Source organism: Aythya ferina (assembly GCF_964211825.1).
Source record: "Aythya ferina genome assembly, chromosome: 1".
Taxonomy (NCBI): domain Eukaryota; kingdom Metazoa; phylum Chordata; class Aves; order Anseriformes; family Anatidae; genus Aythya; species Aythya ferina.
The window spans coordinates 191,508,639-191,533,349 of record NC_140296.1 but is presented as its reverse complement, the minus strand read 5'-3'; the positions used below and the strand labels follow the sequence as shown (position 1 = coordinate 191,533,349).

At 37.6% G+C, this 24,711-nt stretch overlaps 1 protein-coding gene across 9 annotated transcripts in view; it reads left to right on the top strand.

Moving 5' to 3' along the window:
• KIF21A (kinesin family member 21A) overlaps positions 1-24,711 on the top strand; it is an 89,151-nt gene that overhangs the window by 26,112 nt on the left and 38,328 nt on the right. For 6 of the 9 annotated variants that reach the window (XM_084531398.1, XM_084531393.1, XM_084531397.1 and 3 more), the window contains exons 2-12: positions 3,695-3,917; positions 5,197-5,379; positions 7,656-7,805; positions 8,705-8,839; positions 11,648-11,815; positions 13,652-13,767; positions 17,849-18,044; positions 18,752-18,941; positions 19,623-19,686; positions 20,386-20,589; positions 23,636-23,674. In XM_084531398.1, the coding sequence (XP_084387524.1) occupies positions 3,695-3,917; positions 5,197-5,379; positions 7,656-7,805; positions 8,705-8,839; positions 11,648-11,815; positions 13,652-13,767; positions 17,849-18,044; positions 18,752-18,941; positions 19,623-19,686; positions 20,386-20,589; positions 23,636-23,674 (1,668 nt within the window). The remainder of the gene's footprint in view (positions 1-3,694; positions 3,918-5,196; positions 5,380-7,655; positions 7,806-8,704; positions 8,840-11,647; positions 11,816-13,651; positions 13,768-17,848; positions 18,045-18,751; positions 18,942-19,622; positions 19,687-20,385; positions 20,590-23,635; positions 23,675-24,711) is intronic. The other 3 variants (XM_084531395.1, XM_084531394.1, XM_084531400.1) reach the window with 1 other exon arrangement.

Sequence of the window (24,711 nt, the reverse complement as noted above, 5' to 3'; positions counted from 1 at the left end):
ATGTGTGGGACGGGGAGGGAGGGGGAAATTTTCCTGTAGGCAGTGCTAGAGCAGAAGCTGACCTGCATGAGGACTAAGACTTGCCAGACCACATGTTCAGTGCAGCTGGAAAGGCTTTTTGAGAGCCACGACGTTCAGGTAACCCACTCACACAGTTCATAAATGAGGCTGCAGCCGACACATTTGGTGCTCACTCATTAAACTCCTCGTGGAGCTAAACTTACCAAGGGAGCTGTATGGGTATCAGAGCATGAAGTATCCCTTGAACAGATCACGGAATGGGTGAGGATCTCGTCTGCACATCCTTTTTGGGAAAGATGTCTTTCAAACCTGTCACAGCTGTGATCTCCGGGTGCAACCTTCCTACGCCGTGGACAGTCTGTAAGAGAAGTCGTACAGGGAAGGCAGCCCTTCAGGGAGAAGCTGCCCTGACCTGGAGAATCTTGCTTTGTTTTTCCTTCTATATGTGTCCTAATGCAGCATTGTTTTTTTTTGCTTAGCACAGCCTTCAATTTTAGTTGCAAGTCAGGGAGGGATGCTGTGCTATCCCAGTGGAGGTATCTCGCCCAGGACAAGCTGCTGGTTGTGACAGAAATTTTCATCAGCTCTGCTGGTGTCTGTAGTAGCATCTTGGTGCAGGCCAGCTTTGGCCACACGTGAGCCCTTGCAGCTTGCTGTGCCGCTGGGCTCTGTGGCAGCAGGGTGCTTGGAGGTGCTGCCCGCTCGCAGGCTGGGGAGCTTACTGGGAGGGCTCCTTACTGGGAGGGCTCCTTACTGGGAGGGCTCCTTACTGGGAGGGCTCCTTACTGGGAGGGCTCTCGTGGGAAGTCTTTGCGGGCTGGCATCAAAACTGCTTGCTTGGCAGTCCTGTCACCTCTGTGACTCACGCAAACCTGTGGTATTTTTTGCATACGGTTCCCCGTTGTGGTCATTTAGAGCCTTTACCTAGCATTAGAGGGGAGAACACTATTTGGCACCTGTCATAACTGCGTTAATTCCTCAATGTAGGAAATTAATTTTGAAACTTAAAAACAAAACAAAACAATGAAGATATGTGAAGAAAAACTAGTTTTTATTTGTCAGACTTCATTCTACAAGTCAGTGCTAAAAGCCTTTGGGAACTGGGGGGCAAGTTGCGTGATTGAGATGCGCAGAAAGTTACTTAATTTTGAGAATGTGTTTTTCATTTTGATCTTTATAGAAGGTTTTTGGCTTCATTGTACTGGAAAGCAATGTGAGGAGTACCTCTGGAATTTCAGGAGCCCTCAGAGTTCATGCTCGGAAGAACAATTGATTGCCTTTCTGCTGAATTCACTGGATTAGTGAAAGAATAAGTGCTTAGTCTGAAAAAGCAGCTTGCCCTCTGACTGACATCAAGGCATTAAACTAAAGCAGCAGCAGCATACCCCACCTAGCTGGCAGCTTCTGCCCATTGCATGCTACAGGCAGGGTGCTGCAATGGTTTGTTTGCTCCGTTTTCCACTTGTGTAGGATGCTTTTTTGGAAAGGCATGTGATGAATTCCTCTCTTGCTACCTAGAAATAAAAGCTACTTTATTACAGAATGTTCTTTAATTTAGAAGAAATTAGCACTGCCAAAAGTTTATGTACATCTTTGTCAGGTTTTGTGATTAGTGGATGCAAGTCCACTTGGATGAAATTGTTTCCTAGCAAAGGAGCTCTGCAACTCCTGAATTATTTTTCATATTATTTCACTGAAAGAATAAAAAATAATTCTGCAATAGAGAATACGTGGCCTATATTATACACTCCATGTCCTTACATGGAAATACAATTTCTAGAATATTTATGCTTATTTTACACATCATACAGTCATTCCTTTAATGATGTTTTTCAAAGGTTTGCTTAATTCCAACTCCACACTAGAGGGTATGCTGACGAGGGACACATCTTCTGCTGGCAATTTACTATCTATAAAACAATTAATATGCAGAAAACCTTACAAAAAATTATTCTTGGAAGTGTCATATAGTGGGATACAGTGAAGATTTTAGAATAAAAATTCTGAAAAATACTCCTGATACAGATGCACATCCCAGAGTGGACAAAGTCCTAATCCGAAATAAAAATAATAATGATAATAAAATAGGTGATGTGATTTGGACAGCATGTTTCTAACCTGAATTGAGATATATTTTTGGTGCTATAATTCAAACTGGTCCACAGCCCACTCATTCAGAGCATGCAGAGAGCTCTCCCTACCCAGCAAGTGCTGGCACGGCCGCAGTAGGGCAGCAGGCAGCTTTGGACCCTTCTGTTCCTATTAGGTTTTTGGAAGAAGTTTCATGTACCCAGAGAGGAGGGTTTTGGCTTCGTTTCCTCTGGAAGGGGTGTAATTTGTGCACACTGCAAGTGCTCTGTGCTCTGAACCAGCTAAGTGAAGGCATGGGGGCATTTTGGTTCAAAAGAGCACAGCCACCCCAAACCAAACACGAATATAGACGTGGCCTGTAAAGCACAGGGTATGAAATATGCCTTGAAAGTGTGCTCTCTGTATACAGATCTTCAGCTTGAGCGTTGTGTAACTGAAAGTAGAAACGCTGAGGTATATATAGGTACCTGAGGTTTGATTTAAATGGAGAATTTATATATAACATTCGGTGATTTTTTGTATGTTGCTGTACTGATGTTTTATTGCCCCTATATATAGCCTTGCTTCTCTGCTCTCTTTATGGGCCTGCATGTTTTTTTTTTAAAGTAAGTTTTGCTTTGAGAACTTGGAAACACTTTAAAAAAAGTTAAAAGTCAATTCCATAAACAAATTATTAGTTAATTACAGCTGGAATAATATGTTGTTTTGCTGGGCAGAGTTTTTTCTTCCTGGTAGTTAACCATTAAGCAAATCAAGGCACAGACTTCCACAGCCTGCTTTCGTCCCGGCTAGTCCATGAATTCAGATTTGACAGTACTGCAGGGGTATTGATGCGGAGGAACTAGTCAAATCGCAGAGTATAAGAAGTCTGGGATGGCTGTGCTCCTCAGACTGGTTTATCTGAATGAACTGAAATAAAAGCTGGAATTTGTCTCAGTGGGGAAATAATGAGGAATGGAACACACCTTTAGAAGTTGTTAAAAATTGCTTTTTTCCTACGAAGATACGTTAATTTGCTGAAACCAAGCATTACATAGAAGTGTTTTTACTGTGACAAGGAAGGAAAGGAAGAAATGCCAAGCCTTCTCCTTGCTATCATAGGCAAGGGGTCTTTCATTTAAGATGTAGCCTTTGGGAGCCCCTGCTCCTAAATTACTATTTCAACCTCATTTTCACATTTTTGTTCCTGTCAAAAAAAATCCCTTTTCACAATGAATGCAGGAAGAATCTTGGTAAACTTAGGAAGTCTGATTTCAAGATCTGAAATCGTGCAAGTTGCTCTTCAGCCGTGCATCCCATACAGAAACATTTGGGGTTGAGTGCAAGTTGTCAGCTTGAACTTAGGAGGTTCTTCCCTGAAGGAGGTTTTACCTTAGGGTATTCATTTCCATGAATATTTGTGTGAGCAGGGCTCTGATACAGTCAGGACTTTTGGCTCAGTTGGCAGGAAGCTTCCTGTCTTGAGGAAAAATGAGAAATTTTCAGTAAGGAATTATTTTCAAATTCCTTATTTACACTGTTTGTATGCTCCTTTTTTTTAATGATGAACTTCTAACAGTTCTTTTTGTCTCTTCTTAAACAGAATTAGACCACAGCTAGCCAAAGAGAAGATTGAAGGATGCCATATTTGTACGTCTGTCACACCTGGGGAACCACAAGTGTTCTTGGGAAAAGATAAAGCCTTCACTTTTGATTATGTGTTCAACATCGACTCGCAGCAAGAAGAAATCTATATACAGTGTATAGAAAAACTGATTGAAGGTTGCTTTGAAGGCTATAATGCCACTGTCTTTGCTTATGGCCAAGTAAGCTTTACAATTTTATTTAAAGTATTTATTTTGGAATAAACACAAAGATTTTCTGGTAATTAATCTTCCTCTTAAGTTTCACAATGCACGAACCTGTTGTTGTTGGCTTTATTTTAAACAAGACATTCTCTAGGATGTTGTTTAGCAGTCTGCACAGATTCTGTGCTGAATGGCAATTCAGATGCAGCAGACATATGTGGTAGGTTTGAATTAATAATAGTACTGAAAGTGGCATGAGTCCATATAATTCCTGAATTCACCCTTTAATGAAGCAATACAAATTAGTGACTTAAGTAGATTTGCAGATGTAACCTGTACTAAAATTCTTTTTGAGCAGTTCTCCATCCCATCACATTTTCAGATGCTTTTGGGAGAAGGAGGTATTGTATTTTTTAATAGATCCTGGAGAACTTCGAGCCACACTTTCTGTATGCAAAATGCGTTGATCAAATTCTGAAGTCTGACAACGTTTCCTAGAGAGCAGATGTCCCCTCAGTAAGCAGGATATGTTGTTTTTTTTTCCCTCATAGCTGAAATATCAGTGAGTGCAGCATAGAGAATGCATTATTGTCTTCTGAGTTTTCCTTTAGGAACTGATTGCATAGAAATTGATCTTAGCGGGATGCTGAATTTCACTGCTGTTAAATGTCTTATCTAAAGTTAGTTAATAAAGTCTAGCCATGGTGAAACAAAGCAGTTGGCAGATCCAGTTTGGTAGATTATGTTCAACAGCATAATACTGTCTTTGCCTTAGACTTGACCCACTAATTAAGTAAAAACCCAACGCTACCTTGTCTTCTATAGGACTTCAGTTTTAATTAAGCTGTTTTCTTAGTGAAGGTACAGCTTGTAGTCTTAGGTGCTGTCTAGAAATGGTAATATTCTACCTGAGATATTAAGGTGTCATAATTAAGAGAGTTGTTTGATCTACTTCAGTAAAGAATGCCCAAAGTAAGTGCTTTAATTTGCGTTCTTGGTTGAAAAGATTACCTATTTTTTTGACCTCAGAGATGATAACTCGAGGCGGGTGTAAGCAGTTTAGAGGAAGCTTGTAGGGGAAAGGTTGTGCAAGATTGAAGTGGTCCCTGCCTGTGTTGTAGCTGATCCGTGGATAAAAAGTAGAATTTGTGCAACATCTACTGTTTTTCAAAATGTCTGTGTGCATATTAATATTGCAAAAATGACAAAACCTGGCTTTGTAGTCTCTATCTAACACAAGTGTTCAGAAACTGTTTCGCTGAATTGTGTTCTAGTGACAACTACGTGTTCACTTTAGACAGGTGCTGGCAAAACATACACCATGGGCACTGGATTTGATGTCAACATAACAGAAGAGGAACAAGGCATTATATCACGTGCTGTTAAGCATCTTTTTAGATGTATTGAAGAAAAGAAACAAGCTGCTATTAAACAAGGACTCCCACCGCCAGACTTTAAAGTGAATGCACAGTTCCTAGAGGTAAATGTGATCTGTGTGTATAGTTTCATTTATTTTCTGGAAAGCAAATGAACCACTTTTTCTGGTTGCTACTTTTATACTCTTTCTCATAAGATGTTTTGAATTAATCTTCTAGATTTCAAAAGAATTTTTTATGGAGTTTGCTTTGGCTGTTTAATATATGAAAAGAGTCTTTTTATCTTACTCCAGTTCTTTTAGTAACTTTATTTACAGGGTTATTTTGAAGTGTAGAAATAATTGTCATCATCATTTATCCCATTCTATGCCACACATTTGTTCATGGGGCCTATTGCTGTTTCTTGTCTACAATGCTTTATGAAAGTTTCTTTCATAAACTTTTCTTTATGAATTCTTGCTTACGAAAGCAAAACATTTGTTGTACCCTTGACTAGCGAGCCGTGCTTTGCCATTTGTGTAACTTTCCCATAGATTTCTTTAGCCTTCAAAATCTGTTCGGTAGACTTGGTAGATTCCTCTCATGACAGAAGAAACCAAGCATAAAAATAATTATTTTGTGTGTCTGTGTGATCCTCGGTAGTTTAGGATCGGGCTTCTGTATCACTGCTCCCTCTTTCAGTAGGCCCAGAGAAAATCTAGGTCGGTGCTGTGGAAAAACTGTTCCCTTTGTCTGTGCTTGTTACAGACTCTCTTACTAGTAGCTGTGCCTACACTTGTGATTTTCTGATCTGCAACAGCTGCTCATTCATCTCTTCCAGCTTTTATGCTATGATTCCTGCCAATGTATCTATTTTTAAATCAATTGATGTGGTTATAACATTTATATTCACTACCAAGCTATAAAACCTGATACTCAAATGTTATTGACAGGGAGAGTCATTTTAGGGAAGAGTTTGTATAAATTTTTATTATTTACTTCAGTATTTTGCAACTTTGTCTACTGTAGCTTTGGGGGAAAAGAAAATATTACCAAGGAGAAAAACCAGTTGGTTTTATTACTGCTGAAGTAAATTAGGTCGTCTAGTCGTATGTTCCTAAAACTGTTTTAAAGATTAACAAACTGGCATTGGTTTTGCACTAGTACAGATTTGCCACTGTTAACCTTAAGCAGAGGTTCAAGTTCCTCTGGCTAATGTTTGCCTAGAGAGATTCGGGGCTTGAGAAAGGGCGGTGGAAATGCTGTGCTGTTCTTTTCTCACTCAATTTGAACGTTGGGAGCTGCAGTGTCATTTCTGCTCAGGCAGCTGCAACAGCAGTGGTGTAAGGGGTAGTAGCTGTACTACTTAAGTATAGTGTCTGAATTCCTTGATTTTTATTTTATTTTTTTTTAAATAACTTTACAAATGTGGCTGCAAGAGTCCCAAAATACAGCCCAGTAATTGAATGTTACAGTGGTAATAGCATGATGGGTTGTACTGTAATTCTGAACTGTAACCACGATGACATACTTCAGATGAAATCCCTATCTAAATTAGACAAAGGTTAAATGATCTGTATATATATATATGATAGCTTCTTCCTTAAAATGTCATGTCTTTAGGTGATTTTTTATTGTGCTGTGGCTAAATTGGAACTTCCCCAGAAAGAACATTTCCCAGAAATTAATTTTTTTTGCCTTTTTTTTTTTTTTTTTTTTTTTTTTTTTGACTGACTACTAGTGTTTCTAATAAGCAGCTTGTACAAAAATTAAGTGTTAAATTCCTTCTGGGGGAGGAATGGTTTAATCTAAAAGAGAAACAGACAGAATTATTAAGGTAAAAGGGAGAAAATGAGAAAAAGTGTGACAGAAGGAGTGTGTGGGAACTGGAATTGCCTGGTCCTAGCAAAAAGTTTTCTTCCAGGTCTGGCTATGTGGAAGAAGTTGTAGCTTCTTAGGGTGGCATAACATGGAGTGCGAGGTGCTGGTCCCTGCTCCTGGTGTCAGGAGCAATGTCAGGATGCGTGAGTATGGCACAGAGCTGCACCAGGGGAGGTTCAGACTGGACACAAGGAAAAATGTCTTTACGGTGAAGGTGGTCACACACTGGAACAGGCTCCCTAGAGAGGTGGTTGATGCCCAGAAGTGGTCAGGCAGTTGGATTTTTGAAGGTCCTTCCAAACTGAACTATTCTATCCTAACAGTGAGGTGTGCAGATGACTTGATTTGCAGCTTCTGTTTATCATCCTATTGTCCTTGTAAAGCACCCTTTACTGAAAACCTTGGGACGTCGTGAATTTTTATAACCTTCTGCATGTTTCATGCACAGATTTAGCAGTCTTTTAAGGAATTCCTTCCTATCATAATACTACTTTTTTTTTTTTTCCTTTTTTTCTTTCAGCTTTACAATGAAGAAATTCTTGATTTGTTTGATACCACACGTGATATTGATGCAAAGAATAAGAAATCAAACATTAAAATCCACGAAGATTCAGCTGGAGGAATTTATACAGTGGGTGTTACGACCCGAACTGTGAATGGAGAATCAGAGGTAACCATTGAAAATAAATTACTCTGTAGCATACCAAATGTATTCAAAACATGTTGTCTGTAAGTTCTGATAAATATCTAACCTTTCATATTTTTTCATTTTTATTTTTCACCCTTATGTAGTGGTGGTAACACTTCTCAGACCTTAATTCCAGAGAAAACTGCAACAGGAGAAGCAAATGTTCACAATTATATTCTGTTCAAAATGAACAGCTGAAAGTAGAGGTTATGCTTGCTAACATGAACCTTCTGTATCTTAAACAATTTACTTGTATATTTAGCTAAAATTTTCCTTTGCTTTTTGCAGGCTTAAATATCATGTCTGATATTAATTTCCTCTTAATTCTAGAAACAGACTTTTGCCAACAGTGCAGTTCCACTGGGAGAGAAATTTTTGGCATGTGTGTAAATCTGATTTCCCAAATCTTGTATGTTTTTTTTTTTTTTTTTTTTATCTTTATTTATTCATATTTTATCCTGTGACAGGAAAGCTTTGCATGATGACTGATGTGAGGTAAAGTGCTGTTTTTTTTTTTTTTTTAAAAAAAAGTGTCTGTGCATTGCAAAGCTGAATACATATGTTATTGTACTATGCATTTTTGGACAAAAAATAGAAAGTCTGTACATTTTTTGCCACAGGCAAATGGAAGGGAGATTGCCATGTTATTACCAAGGGACAGTAAAAAGATGGGTACAAATATTTGAGTGGTTTCTTTTGGAAACCACAAAAAAACACTTTTGCTTCCTTATTTAAGAATCTCTGTGCCCTTTGCATATTGGCACTGAAATGATAGCAAAGAGAAAAAGCTTATTTGTATCCAAAACAATTTGGTAAGTGCTATAGGAACACTTTTTATGTAAATTGCAAGCAATCCAATGTATTTCTTGTTTGTCTTCTAGATGATGCAGTGCCTGAAACTGGGGGCTTTGTCTCGAACCACTGCCAGTACTCAGATGAACGTTCAGAGCTCACGGTCGCACGCTATCTTTACCATTCACTTGTGTCAAACCCGAGTTTGTCCTGCATTTAACACTGTACGTATCTTTGCTGTTAGTAAGCTTCGCTGTAATCATTTTTCAAAATGTGAATCTTGTTTTGGCAGCAGCTGAGATCTGAACTGCACTTACCAAAGTTTCTACAGTCAGCTTCATGCTCAACGCATTTGCTAAATGTTATAATAATTTGATTTAATCTGTGCACATGTAACCATCTTCTAGCCAGAGGCAACAATAAACTGCTGCCTCTTACATGAACCTGCCCATTCTCCTCTAGCATTTTCTTCAGTATTTAGTTACAACATACCCACGTAACAAAGTTAAAATATAATTTGTCTTTAATTGGGACAGCATTTTTCCAAGTCTTAGTAGTTAGTGGGTTTAGGGTTGTAGTCAAGCTGAAAGTGTGAGGTATTTCAGGTGAAGCGTTGATATCCAGCAAGGAGCAAGGAAAAAAACAGTTCTGTTGCTTAGCATTTTTATTTTAAATAGAGAAATATTTAGAATTTTGATGTGTTGAAAGTTCATGCAGTTGATTTCATTAACTCCTAAGTAACTAGGTGCATAGATAACACATTTTTAAGCATGTGGAACAGTGCAATGTGTTTATAATGCTTATTTTGGTGTGGGTTCTTTCTTTATTTTATTCTTTTTAACACTACAAATAATCATTTGCAGGCAAAATGAGTGTCACTCCCTGGTCCTTTGTGGTATGTAGACTTGCTTTATACCCCTGTTAAAAACACTTCTTGCTGCTTCCCACATCAGAACTGGGGACCTGGTGGTGTGCACAGCTGTCTCCTCACTCAGGGAGGGACTGGCAGAGCCTGGCCAGGCACTTTGGTCACTGTGTGGTGGCACTGTCTGCTCAGAGGCTTTATTGAGAGCTGTGCACGTGGCTCATTCCCCAAATATCTCACCCAGGAGCATCACTTCCTGCAGAGCAGTGTGCCTGCAGTGGGCACTTGCCACCGGCTGAGATGTTTCAGCTCAGATACTTGTGGACACCCCCGGGGACTCTCTTCTGCCCCAGCCTGGTTTGTAAGAGCTGCTGGTGTTGTAGGAGCAAGCAGCCACCTTCTGCCTTGTGTCAAACTGTGTTTTCTTTCTCTGGGAGATGTAAGCAAGATAACGTCAGGGTCTGGAGTAGGACATGTCACTGTTGCCTTTCCCTGCAGTGCCCAGGAGAGCAGAGGCTGGACCTGATGTGAACGCTCTCAGAATATAAATTAATACAAATCCTTAATGGGTGGCCAGGAGAGATGCTGCTCAAGTTTCTGTCTTTGTGGCTGTCTGTAGACAGCAGTTTTGGGAGACCTTTGTTACTAGGGCAACAGCTTCACCAAGGATGAGGACATTGGCTGTGTGCTTGTGTCCTGCGGGGCAGGCAGGCAGCCAGGGCACCAAAACACTGCTCCTCTCACTGCACTCACGCTGTTAGCATGGCTCTCTCAGGAGTTTCTGGACATACATTTGATTTTACTGGATGTGTGAGAGTGAAAGGATGTGTTAATCATTGCTTTGAGCAATCCACCAGCAGTGTGACTGTCCAAGTATCCAAAACAGGGACAGTCCAGTCTTGTGGAAGTGGAGTGAATTCATCTTGTCTCTGAAACTGCTACAAAAGGAGATTGCTTAAAAAGCTTGAAGCGTTGAACTGCTGTGCGAATGGCTTGGTCTGTAGCCACATGTCCTGCTCCTTGCACTAGCAGAGGGAGCTGAAGGCTAGTTGATCAAGGATGTTGCCACAGAATACCCCATCTTTTTATTTATTTATTGTATTTTAAAAGAAAAAGCAGAACCAACCATGCTTATTGTGACAGAAATTCCTAATCAAGCCTGTAGATTGGGTTGTGTGAATATTTTATGAGTCTGACTAGATCTGTGCCTATTCCATGCTGCTGGGGTAGGTGGAAATTGCCCTGAGGTGGGTATCAGAGCAGGAAGGTCAAGAAATGTCTGGCTTGAAGATTCTTCTCTTCTTCTTCAGCACTGCTTTCATTTCAATAGGTCTAACTAGACTTAGAGTAAATTAAAGTCAACAATATATTGTACAGTTAATTGACAAGTGAAAAGCTTGGACTATGATAAAAAGGTAATTTTGCTGCTGTGCTTTGGGATGTGATGAAGAAAGAGACTGAGGAACTGTTCCCTGTTCGTGGTGCAGCGCGTTCCTTGGCAGACTCACTGCACTGCCCAAAGGATGATGGAAGTGCTGGTCATCCCAATTACTAGACAAAAGAAAGGAACCTCTTTCTCCTATACTCATTCTGCTGTCCTTATTTCCTGGTCAAGTCAGAAGTGCTGATGGAATACTGGCTGCTGGGAAAACTGGCCAAAAAAATAATTCCTAAAATAAAGTTGAACAATCAGGCCACAGAGAAACTGATGGGGATTAGAGAGGTATAGAGGTATAAAATCAAAATAAGTTGGTTGAAGGGTTGTGAATTATGCAAGTCTGGTAATTTTGGTGTGTGTGTGTATAATAATATCGTTACTGATGAATTTTATCTATTAAATTAAATTCCTTGTATTTAAATTCCTTGTATTAAATTATATTCCTTGTATTTCCCCCTCCTCACCTTAAATCAACTGTAGAACATACTTAGAAGTAATTGATATTGACAAGTATCTAGAGCAATGCATTCAAGAATATATTAATAGATATTACTAAACAAAGACAGTTTTTTTTTTTGAGAGAGATGTTGTTGCTATTATAAGAGAATTAGTAAATAGGAAGGAGATGGATGTGACAAAAAGCTATTCTTGTCAATAATTGTTGATTGAACTTTGTGGGAGACTAATACAAAAGATCTTACTAAGCTTTATGGATTCCTTTTATTTCAGGATAATGCCACCGATAACAGGATAATATCTGAATCTTCTCAGATGAATGAGTTTGAAACTCTTACTGCCAAGTTCCATTTCGTTGATTTAGCGGGATCTGAAAGGTTAAAGCGAACAGGAGCTACAGGAGAAAGGGCAAAAGAAGGCATTTCCATCAACTGTGGACTAGTAAGATTACACAATTTATTTCCGTGGGCTGTTTGTAACATCTTCTCTTCCTTTCTGAATCACTTCCTTTAAATTAATCCCTAAAGTTGCAATAGATGATATGCAGAATGAGGCCTGTAGTGTAAGATGTAATGGTATGCAGCATATATTGATTCTTACCAGGTTCTGGCTTGCCAATGTTTCCTGACTTGCATTAGGCTCTAACTAGCAAGTTATAGTACTTAGAACTGTTGTGAAATCTAGTTAGTTACTCCAACTTCTAAAAGATCTCGTAGAGTTCCTTTTACTTTTCATTTTTATTTTTTATTTTTTAATATATATTTTTTTTATTCCATCAAGAACGAAACAAGTGGAGAAAATTGCAAGCAGTTTGCAGGGAGTACAGGCACATAAAACATGGACAATGAACAAGTTTAACTGATGAATAAATTCTGACTCTATTAGTATGTAGAGTAAAAAAACCCTAGGGAAAACATTTTAAGTAGAAATAAAATTTTTAAGTTGATAGCATCACTTCATATTTTTTATCTGAGTACTGGCTCTTTATGCATTTTTGTAATTAGCTATTAAATACTTTAATTATGAGTACACTGAAAAGTAGTGCTTGTGATTTTCAGTGAAGATTGTGGTTTCATACCTTTTGTTTTGAGCTGCTTGGCTGTGTGCAGGCTCTGCAATTCTTCTTTTAAAGACCCAATTACACAAGTTCATTTTGTTTGAAATCATACCTTTAAATAGCTTTGATTTATTCATTTATTTATTTATTCCTGGTTCTAATGTATAGTGTCAGATGTATTCTGCACACTGGAACTTTTAGTGATTCTCTTACAGTCAGGGCGTTGGTTATATTTTGTAGCCAATGGAAGAGCATTCAATTCAATTTCATCATTACTATAAGCACAAAGCCAACAGCGATTTGGAGGTTTAATGAAACAAATGCACCCTTAACAAAAATGGGTTACAGAATGCCCAAAGTTGAAAACAAACATAGTAAAAGTAATATTTTATATGATCACAAAACCCTCTTTTATAGTAAATTCCAGTAATCAACTTTGGGAAACAGATGGAGATGAATTAAACTTTAAAGCACTCTTAGAACATGTGCTATATGCAGTTCTGCAATAACTGGGTGCAGTAAAACCATTTTCAAGACTATGTTAACAATTGATTGTACAGGGCGCCATCTAGAGGAATGTGTTTTAATTTGGCAAGTGAAAAATCCTGCACATGTAGTTTAGTTGTACATCTAAAAATAATTTTATAGCCAAATATTTAGCTGTTTATGAACATGAAATAAGCCACTTTTTAGCAATGCAATGGCCATGGATGCATAATTGAAAGACTTAAATGCTTAAATCTTCATCAGATACAACTTTTTTTTTTATATCCATCGAGGTAGTAAAATCTGTTTTTTCATATTAATGTTCCATGTTTTAATCTAAATTTAGCATAAAGCAGCCCGATAGGGATCAGTTTTAAAGAGAACATGGCTACTGTTAGAGAAATAGACGAGCTTTAATAATCATTGAAACAAAATGTTTGTTACATGAAGTAGTTCTAACTTCAGTTTGTGACTGATGTATCAATAGACAGTGCACACAATTTTGTTAAGCACTTTGTCCCTGAAGATACTGGACTGTATGATAAACATTTATAAATTTCCAAATGATTTCCAATGTAAAAACATTCAGAAATACTTTTTTTTAGTATGTTAATTGTGTGATTTCCCCTTTCCACCCTCCTAATACACACGCTTGAGTTTGTAACTGATTTTTAAACTAAAACTACTTGGGAATTGATTCTAACTTGCATGTTACACAATTTGGTGTTTTACAGCTGGCTCTTGGCAATGTAATAAGTGCATTGGGAGATAAAAGTAAGAAGGCAACTCATGTACCATACAGAGATTCAAAGCTTACAAGGCTACTTCAGGACTCCCTTGGGGGAAACAGGTACGGGAACATTTTGCATGTTTCATTGTGAATCAAAGTGAATGAGTACATGATCTTCAGAAAGCAAAATAACCCTTAAAGAGAGTTGTTATCTTTATTATTGTTTGTTGGTGGGAGGTTCCAAAATAAATGACTGTTATGATAGGAAATGCTGGCAACGCAAGGGAAAGATATTAAAGAGGCTTTTTGCATCATTCTTTTCAGTGCTGTTGTGGCTTTACTAGACATGGGGCTTTGAGTTACCTGGAAATGGTAACTTCTAAGTAAAGGACAAATCCTTCCTCTTTAGATTATAGGTACCATAAATGTTAAATCTGTTATTGGGTCATAACCATATTAATTACAGCATAGTTTAAAGCCATGATGACTTCTGCTTCAAGCAGATGTTTTTGTTGCTTATTTTAACCTGAATTGCTAAACAATATTAGCTTTTGATTTGTTGCCAGTATGGAAACATAGGGGAGGTGACTTTGTCTATCTTTCAATAAGGCTGTAAAAACAAACAAACAAATAAAACCCACCAGAATTCTCCCTGAAGAACTTCATCAGACTATTGCTATTTTAACTTCTCAAATTTTGTGTTCTCTCCTTGATTTTTTTTTTAAGTCACTAATTTCCCTTCAGTCTCTTTTCTCATGCCTTTTCCCTCCCCAAGAGGTAGCGTTGTGGATATCTGCGTGCAGTTATCCCATTATTTACTTATCATCCAGTTGTATTTCTTCATTCAAGCCCTTTGCCATAGTTTGTGCTGGTTACCATGGAGGTGGCTGCATTGCATGCAAAGGGCTAAGGCTTGGGGATTAACAATACTGTGCCCTTACTATTTGTATTTATAATTGCATTTCATATGGTGAAGTCTTCATAGATGCTGGCTGCTGCTGAAGCTATGCCTTCTAAGAGCCGGATGAAGGCCTAAAAACAGGGAGTTATTTCTGCAGAGACATTCAAGCTGACTTTGATGTCAGCCTTACCTCTCAGGAAAGCTCTATTGTTGGCTGATGTCTCTCCCTGGATCTCCACTGGCTTGCGTCAGCATGTGTTGCCATCTATTAGCTAGGGAGCCCAAACCACATTTGCAAATTAGATTGTCTAGCTCAGACTGCTGCCTTTGTGGGCACAGGCTCGCTGTCTGCTCTGATCACCATGAACAGGAGCTTCATGCGGCCAGTTCTCCTTGCACAAAGTACACTTTGTTGTTGAGCAAGGCAGCTTAGCACATACGCTGCTGTCTTTTCATAAAGGTTGTCTATCTCAGGATGTTATGGATATGTCCAGTTATCTGGTGTCGAATTAGAGATGAATAAAATCAAACAACTGTGTCACCAGAACTGTTTGTACGAGCCTCCTCTGTATATGTATTGCATAGAGACCAGGAAGAGAGGCTTGGGCTCTGGAAGCTCTAAGCCAATATGCACTATGAACATGTAGAAACACAAAAGGGACCATAGTTAAGTATGTTTTAGCAAGGTAGTATGTTTATTCCTCTATTTAATCTGCTGTCCTAGGGGGGCAGGAAGTATTCTGGGCGTTTCACAAAAGAATAGGGAGAAGTGGAGGAGATCTTTTAAATCACTGCTCTGTTCTTCAGAGATATAACTTCAGTAACAGTCTGCAGTATTGCAGCAGAGACACATAAAAAATGGGTAAAATAAAGGCTAGGATTTTCAAAAGTGTTTAACAGAGGAAGAAACCCAATAATAGGGAAAAATCAGGAGAAACCGAGTGCATGACTTCCAAGCTGTTTCTGGAAATAACTTTACAAATAGCATTTCTTGACTAATTTTATATCAAATACACCAGCCAATAGTCACTTTTCAAGCCGCTTCTAAAATTGCATTTTTACTGAAATATTTTTATTTGACTGAAAACACTTTTTGTCTGGTAGCTCAACTGCTCCCTCTTCTGTACTTCAAGAGAAATCACAGTTTACAGTAAAATGTGCAGATAGTAAATGCAGTTCCAGAGCATTTACAAGGATAGGAAGATATATTATTTCTGTTCCTGACTGATGTTATTTTTTTTCTCCCACCCCTCATTTTTATTTATGTAATATACATGATAAGGCAGGTAAAAATTAGTAGTTTGTTGTTAAGGAAGAGTTGCACATTGTATCACAACTTAAATAATTTCATATCCATGCTTTAGCAAATGAACTGTGGGAAAGCTAAATTTTAATCAATATGCATTTTTTTTCCTCTGGGAAATCAGATGATTAGATTCCTGCTAGTCTTTTCCATAGCTTTCCAAATTCCACCCTAGGTACTACAGTCCACATTATCCTTTCTTTTTTGTGAATACTTAAAAAGATTTGCTGGTAGTGATTCAGGTTAAAAGATAGAATATATATTCAGGTTAGAATACAAATATAATTCTGTAACAGTTCTGAAGCAGCGTTTAAGCATTAATGTTTCTTGAATTATTCAAGTTAAAATATGGAGCACGCCCTAGATTTCAGGGAGGCATTTTAAAGAAGTGGAAAAATAAAAGAAGTAGAATGGTGTTTAAAAATGAGTCCACTACAAAATGGAGATAGGAAAGTGGAGTTTGAGTTGCTCAGTTTTTAAGAAAGCTAGCAGAACCAGTTGTCTGAGGCTTAGAAAAGGAATCAAATTCTGAACTGAAAGCACAAGTAGTTCTGATCTCAGAATTATTATTATTTCCTTAATGTAGCATGTTCTTATCTTTATGACTAAACTCCACAAGTCTGGGGAGGTGATGCAATGGTGCACAGGAGGTCTGAGAGAGAATTGCAGAAACCTAGTCCTTTATATACTGAACCTTTACCATGTCCTCAGGCTAGTTACTCTTTTTAGTTTAGTTTCCCAGTGTGTAAGGCGAATTTAATCGCTTGCCTCACAAAGGGTTTCAAGGAGTAATTTGTTTTTCTTGATCTGAAATTACAGAAGGTGAAGATCAGATCCAGTCTGCCTAATGCAGATACTGCTCCGTTGCCCTGAAGACAGTGCACTCCTAACACAAGCACCTAAACTTCCACGTACAACAAAGAGAAGCACGTTCCTCTAAAGCCTGCTGGGGATGAGCCAGTCAACTCCTATATATGTGTTTTCCCCTGTCTGTTGAGAACTTAGGACATATTGGTGCCATTAAGCTAGGATCTACAGCTGAAGTTCTGGCTCTGACCCCTCCAAACTGCTGTTGTCTGATGTGAAATGAGAACGAGTGTGCTCCAGGGACCCTGGTGATCCTGGTTCCTCCCCTTACCAAGTGAATAACTAAAACATTAGGCTGGAATGAAAGACATTTTTTTCTTTCCTTTTTTTTTTTTTTTCCTTTTTTTCCCCCCCGGTCTATTTCTTGGAGCAGGGAGCATGTTCTCGCCTTGTATATCCCAAGATGGGATGGCTACAGGGTGGAGAGGAGCCCAGAAAGTGGTTGTTTGTCTTGGGCATGGAGCTCAACTATTGCTCCTTTTTATGGAAGTGCTCTAAGCTTAAGTGGTGTTGCAAAACATGGAATTAATACATTTCTTGCCAGGTGTACCGAGGATCAGTACTATCTTTTGGGCTTCTTTTGGTATAGTAGATATTTGGAGCTGAAGAATTTAGGCAGTTTGGATCTCAGTAGAAAAGTATAGGTGGAAGACAGGTATTTTATGACGTTCTGGGCACATACGGGCAGCTGAAGATGAGTGTTTGGGCAGCTTCCAGATTAAGTGGGAAGGCACCTCATGAATTAATGAGTCCTGGCAACTAACACGATCCAAATCACTGTTTGAGACCTCAGGTTGCCTTTAAGTACTTTAATCTCAGTTTACATGGGATTAGGAAAACCGAGTATAATTTGAAAAAGATTTCTAGGAACATCAGTTAATTGCTTTTATAATTTTATATGTAGAACAATTAATGATCTCTCTCTTATACTATGCTACGGTGATACGAGGTGTTACAGTGCTGGAACTTTGTGGTTGCCAGTCTCCTGCTACAGTGAGCTAGGTCTAGAAAATTTTCACAAATGTCATGAAATCACTACTCCTTTTTTTACCTTCCATATGAAGACCTGTTAGCCTCTGTACTCTTTTTGTTCTTGATTTGTAAAGCTAATCTATGTTTGTAACTTGCAGTCAAACTCTCATGATAGCGTGTGTGAGCCCATCAGATCGAGACTTCATGGAAACCTTGAACACGTTGAAGTATGCGAATCGGGCACGAAACATCAAGAACAAGGTGATGGTTAATCAGGACAGGGCTAGTCAACAAATAAATGCTTTGCGCAGTGAGATTACACGGCTACAGATGGAGCTCATGGAATACAAAACAGTAAGTGTATCCTTTTAGGATTTCTGCTCTTCTTCTGGTTATAGTTCTACAGCTTGTTTTCTGTTGGCTGGTTCCATTTCACACACTAAAAAAAATGAGTAATAACACTAACTTATAAAGCACTTCCAGTCATTACCAAATGCTCTCATTCTTAGTGATGAGAAATAGTCACTTTCAAAGTGAAAACGATCACAGTTTAAATTGGCACATGAAAGAATATGTGAACAGTTATTATGTACTGCTTTAAAACTGAATAGAGAGCTAGAAGTATTTGTGTTTTAAAAATAATTTTTAAATTATACAAGCTAAATACTTATACTTTACAATGCCCATTTCTTCCTGAAAATTTAAACTAAAGATAATGCTTTCAGCAGTAAATGTGGTTACCAAATAGCATCATCTTCCTCTGTTATACTTGAGAGAGTATCCTGATTTAATACAGATTGACTTTTCATTTCTTAACCTCCTCAAGAACTTGTATTTCAGGCTAATATGGAGCTGGGCAGGCAGGATCCAAATGATGTTGACCAGACATCAGTGCTTTAAAAACTATCCATACTGTTTTAAACTCTTTGAGAGAATAATATCTTTTGCTATGAATATTTATGTGGAATTTTAAGCAATCTGTGGCTTGTCTTTGCTAAGTTTAAAAGAAAAAAAAAGTGTAGGTCAGCATTTACTAGTAATAATATATGTGTTTCCTCAAGGGTAAAAGGATTATAGATGAAGAAGGTGTTGAAAGCATCAATGACATGTTTCATGAAAATGCCATGCTGCAAACAGAAAACAACAACCTGCGTGTTAGAATTAAAGCAATGCAAGAGACTATTGATGCGCTGAGAGCCAGAGTAACACAGCTTGTGAGTGATCAGGCCAACCAAGTGCTAGCCAGAGCAGGTATGCTGTGGGTGTGTTGTGCATGCTTGTGTGTAAGTTGCTTCATAAGTACATGAACTCAAACCAGTTACATATTCTTGTTGCCTTGGGTCTCTTAGAACAAAGAGTTGACTTTGGAAAAGGTAACATGGGTTCTACGTTGGCAGGGAAAGATCCCCATCTGGCTCTTTTCTCTACTATTTCTGGTGACTTCTATAGATAGAAATTGTTTGGGACTGACTTTACTATTCATGTAGTCCTGTGAACAGCAGGAAGTGTGAAATAATCCCTTTGGATAAGAATTATTCTATGCTTAGTTACACACGGACTTAAACATTTTGCTTTGGGAGGACCCAAACACAGATGGGTGACAGTTGGCTTGCTTTTCACTTCATGGAACAATCAAGCAATGAAATACCACAAATGCATTGTTCTTCTTGTGCACTGTTGGTCAGGTTCCTTTTGATTTATTGTACATCCATTACTAAAAGTTGTTAACATAGAAACAAATGGAATACAAGAAGTTATTTTTAATAACTCTGATCACAAACAGGAATAAAACCATTAATTCAGCTTAAGGAGGAAATATTTTTCATCAATCATAAGATCTAAATGTGCATGGGTATTTCTCTTTGCTGGTACCTTGCGCCTAGTAGCTTTATTGAAATATTAATGCTGTTACTATTTCCCCCACACTCCAAGGAGAAGGAAATGAAGAAATTAGCAACATGATTCATAATTACATCAAGGAAATTGAAGATCTCAGGTATTTAAATAATACGTATTTGAATCATTTTTATTAAAAAAAAAATACTAGTAATGTTAGCAAGTAAATACTTCAGTTGACTGATCATTGTGTTTTACTGTGTGGGGATTGCTTTAGGACAGTGGGCCTTCAGCTTCAAAGACTATCTGATGTTTTTGGCCAAAGAAAACTAAAATGAAGCAGACAATACAAATGTCAGTTGTTACATGAATGATGATGGTGACTCAATATTGTTGCACAAAAGCATTGTTTTATGATAACTTCGTAGTCAGGTATAAATGATGCTACTGAGAAATGACTCATTAAAAAAAATAAATTAAAGGTATTAAACATCCTAGATATTTATATTTCACTTTCTTGGAGCTGCATTATTGCAAAAAAAATTATTTGGCCTATTCTCACTTAATGTTACAGATACAAAATGCAGCAGCTTTCGTGTAAAGTATATACTTGTGTGCAGGCACTGTATGTATCTGTATATATGTGTGTCCCTCTATAAATATATTTGTCCATTTGGGTATATGCATATGATACATGTGCAATGTCTGTACTCATTGTGTAAAATGCTCTGAGCAGGGATTTACAATGCTTGTATTTGATAAAACTTCACCTTGTGTTGCAGTTTCTTTTAAAACTGAAGATAATGCATTGCAGTTACAGATACTAAAGAATTATACTTGTCTTTTTTTTTTTTTTAAGAGCAAAATTATTAGAAAGTGAAGCAGTGAATGAAAATCTTCGACGCAACTTGTCAAGAGCTTCAACAAGATCCACGTACTTTGGTGGACCATCAGCATTTTCTGCTTCCATGCTTTCTTCCGAAAAAGAGACAATGGAAATTCTAGATATAGCCAAGAAAGATCTAGAAAAGCTGAAAAAAAAAGAAAGGAAAAAGAAAAAGAGGTGGTGTATAAATTATAGTGTTATTTATTTACTTTTAATTAGTAAAGGAATGTGTTATTTTCTTAGCTTTGAGAATTTAAAATTCATTGTTGGTGTGTGGGTTTGGTTTTGGAACTGTTGTGTCTACAAACCCTCTTACACGTTGAATTTATAGGTGTTTTTCTCTTGCATCTTTTCTTCCAATGAAGTATATGGTATTTGTAGAATGAATGTCTCCCATTTAATGACTTTTTTATATTTTATAATTTTGCACAACAGTAAAATCACAGGTGCTCTCCATGAATTCTTTTAAGCATCTGAAGTTCAAAAGAAATTTTCAAGAACAAAAATTATGTTTTTTTTTTTTTTTTTCTGCCTTGTGTCAAAAATGATACAACTTTCTGAAGAAAAGATATTCTGAATAGCTGGGAATTCTTTGGTAGCTCTTGGAATGGCTTCTTTTGCTTTCTCTATCTTCTGCTTTTATGAATGTTTTTAATTTGAGGTTTCCTACTTCTCTGCAACATCGTGCTTTGCTGTTTTTTGCTATCCAGTTTCTCATCTACTAAAATGCTCATAGACATTGATATAAATGCCTGTTCAGACAGCAGTTAGTACAGCAAGGATTTGTTTATGTACTCCAAGACTATGATTCTGTTAAAGATATTTCATTCTTTCTTGAAATTCCCCATGCTTCTACTCTATTACTCTTTTTACTAATGGCCCTTCAGGCTTTTTCTGCAAGTAAATCTAAAATGGTGCAAGCCTGAAATGTGGTAGAAATGTGAAGTATCTTTGGGTTAGTGAGACTAAACACCCTTGCGATTTGGGGTCTTATCTATAAATCCATATATTATATGAATGTCTGATTCTTTTGGAAAATACTCCTTTTAATGATAACTGGATTCTTTCTTTGCATCTCATTTTGTTGGGAAACTTTCATGGGGATTTAGATAGATTTTTGTGTGTCATGTTTGTAGGAACTTGAGGAGAGGGTGGAAGTATTACATGAAATCAGCAGAATCGTCTTGCCTCCGTTCAGCCCAAGGCTTGAATGTGTTCTTTAATATATTGAACAAAAAGATGGTGGTAATACCTCTTATTTGTAGGAGATGTTCACTTAGAAAACAAAAACCCTCCACCAGACAAACAGGAATAAAAACCAACCCCAAAACACCCAAGAATGAAACAAAGAAAAACACTTTGGGAAGTTTTCTACACTAGAAAAAAGAGCAGTAGTAAAAAAGTAGTAGGGAACTGTAGAAAATTTGAAATTGGAAGAGCCCTTTTGGTGGCCAGCCTATGTTTCAAAGTGGGTTTTGTGTACTTTAAAATGGGATCATGCTATCAAAGTGCTGGTATGGATTAAGTCTATCCAATGGCTTGCCTGCAGATTGCTAAATAATGTTGTATTTCTGAGGTGCGTTTGTTAAATTGCTAAGAAGTATCTTTATCTTATAAAAGATAGAGATGCTAAGATATAAAAGCATCTTAAAGATTCCCCAGATGCTAGGAAATGACAGAATTTGAGGGATTATCCATTTGCAGAGTGCTTCCATCTGATTAATGAAATGTAAAGCCTGTGTTCAGGTTACATCATTGTAAATTTTGATCCTATTGAAATTTCAGGAATTGGCAATAGGTGTGCTAATGTATTGCAAAGGGACTATTTACCCTGCAGTTTGGTAGGGATTCTTTGCTCTACTTCTGTTTTCTACAGGCATTTAGCTGCTTTTACTGTACTATTATTTTAAAGATGTCTAACTAGCAGTTTCCAATTAAAATGGGATTGTTAAGCCTAGTTACTCACTCCGCCCCATCTGCTACCTTTCTTGATCTGCTCATTTTCTGGTTAAGGGTCAGCATGTTTGATTAAAGGTGCATTGTCTTAAACACATACAACTCCTCCAAGTTGTTCTGAGGTAGCCTGAAGATCTAAGAGGCAGTTTTTGAATGAGCAGCAGGTATGTACTGCTTCATATCTGTAGCCTTTAATAAGCATCTGTCATAAAGATTATTGGAAACAGTTTTTGACTGTCTTTTTGACAGTTTTTGAAGTCTTTTGACTTCCCTAACCTTTATTAAACTAAATTAGCAATAAAATGCCATGTGGTTCAGCATGTTAGCTCCTAGCTGGTACTGCAGTAAGATAGCAGGCAGTGTGAAATAGGCTCACATTCAAAACTCCCAAATAAAGGGAACATGGAGAATTTAATTAGTTCTTGAAATTTAAGCCATCTCTACTGTTAAGTCATCCAGATGCTTCTTTGCTGCTACATCACCATTTGTTAAGGAGGAAAAAGTACAAGTAAAAATACTAACATTTTATCCATCTCATTGCTTCTGAGGCATTTTTTTAAATAACAAGTAACCACTGGCATCTACTTTTTGAATCCCAGAGAAAATAAACTGCAATTCTTTTTACTTAAAAACAAATAACAAGACTCCAAACAACAACAAAAAATTGCAGTTTGAAAAAAAGGTGGTATGAATTATATTCAGAATATATTATTTGGAATATTACTAAAAAATCTCATTAGTATTTTACATTATGATATCTTATCAGCATATAAATAAAACTAGTGCATTATTTTTGTCTTGTTATATTGCTGAGGATATGCAACTTTGTTTCAGTGACAGTACTTATTGAACTTTTCAGTTCTTCCAATTTTAAGTGGCAAAAGAAGATAGAGTGTCTTTGTGTTTTTTGTTGTTTTTTTTTTAAGAACTAAGAGATTTTTGAATCCATGTTAGAAATAACTCTCAAAAGGAAACATATTTTCTATATCTAAAACTTCATTAGTGTAATTTGAATTTACAGTTGTTGACAGTGACAGATTAGATAACCTAAAAATGCTGCTGCTTTGTTTTCTATTTACTTTCCAACTGTGCAAAATGTATTGCCTTTTTACTACTTGTTGTCTCTTGACGATATCTTTTAAAATTTCGTTTTTAAACTCCACAAGCTCATATATCATTTTTTACCTTCTTATCACTTTTGCTTTTCACTGTCTGGTTTGTCCTTCATTGGCTTGGCCTTCCAATACTGTACCTCGTGCTTTTGAAGGCTACAGAAACTTGAGGAAAGCAGTCAAGAAGAAAGAAGGTTGGAATATTTCCCAGGTTTTTAATTAACTGTAATTTCAATTAAGTGGTTGTCATACATGGAAAGAAGTTGGGTAGATTCATAAGTACCTCAAAAGTAGATCCTTCAGCTTTTCAGAATTCTGTCCTGTTTTGGCTTTCAGCAAGTGCCAAGGAGGAAACTTCTGTTGTGGAGTTGAGGTTGACTTTGGGATTGCAAGCAGTTGTGGGCTGGTGGTGCCTTTGGGAGCCGCTGTAGAACTAAGTAGATTTCTTTCTTGCATGTCCTGTATGGGATGAAGGGCAGGAGGAAAGTTCTGTAGCTCATATAATAGGTAACGTATAGCAGGCAGTATACCACCATAATAATTTTGGCATGTGACCTTCATACTTCAGTTAAGTCCGCTCACAGTCCCTTTGATTTTCTCGAAATCGCATTACTGAAGCCTTGACCATTCTTTCAGTTCAATTTCAGCCAAGGTAATAGATGGAGAGCAGTTACATTAAAGGCTCTATGACTAAAAAGAGAAACACACTATCCTTAAAAACTAAAGTAAAGGAGCTTTTATTTGTCAGCTGTCTACTTTGATTGAAAAAACCCACACTGGATTCATGTAGGATGATGACGTGAATCTGCAGATCAGTAGTATACCTATTAAGCATCCTGGTTCTGTCTGGAGGAGCTGCTGGGTCTCCTTCCTCCTGTCTTCTCCCATTTATTAAGCAGAACACAAGTTCTCTGTAGTGGTGAGCTCCGTACTGTGTGCAGAAGGGAACCTGGGAACTTCTCTTGATCTGTATGAAGATTAGAGCTACGATCTATTAACATTTAAGCTTATTACTCCATGTGAAACAGAGCATGTTGTGGGCTGAGTAAGATGAGAATCTGTGGAAATAAGATTGCAAAGCTCAGTGTTTTTTGTCTGGCATTTGTTTTCTGGACAAATCTGGGTCAGCTTTTTACTTCCAGCCTCCACACTGCTGCATGGATTCAGCAGATCAAAGTGAATGCCCTCTGCCTTGCTCATTGTCAGCTGTAGCTGGATTCAGTTTCACTGG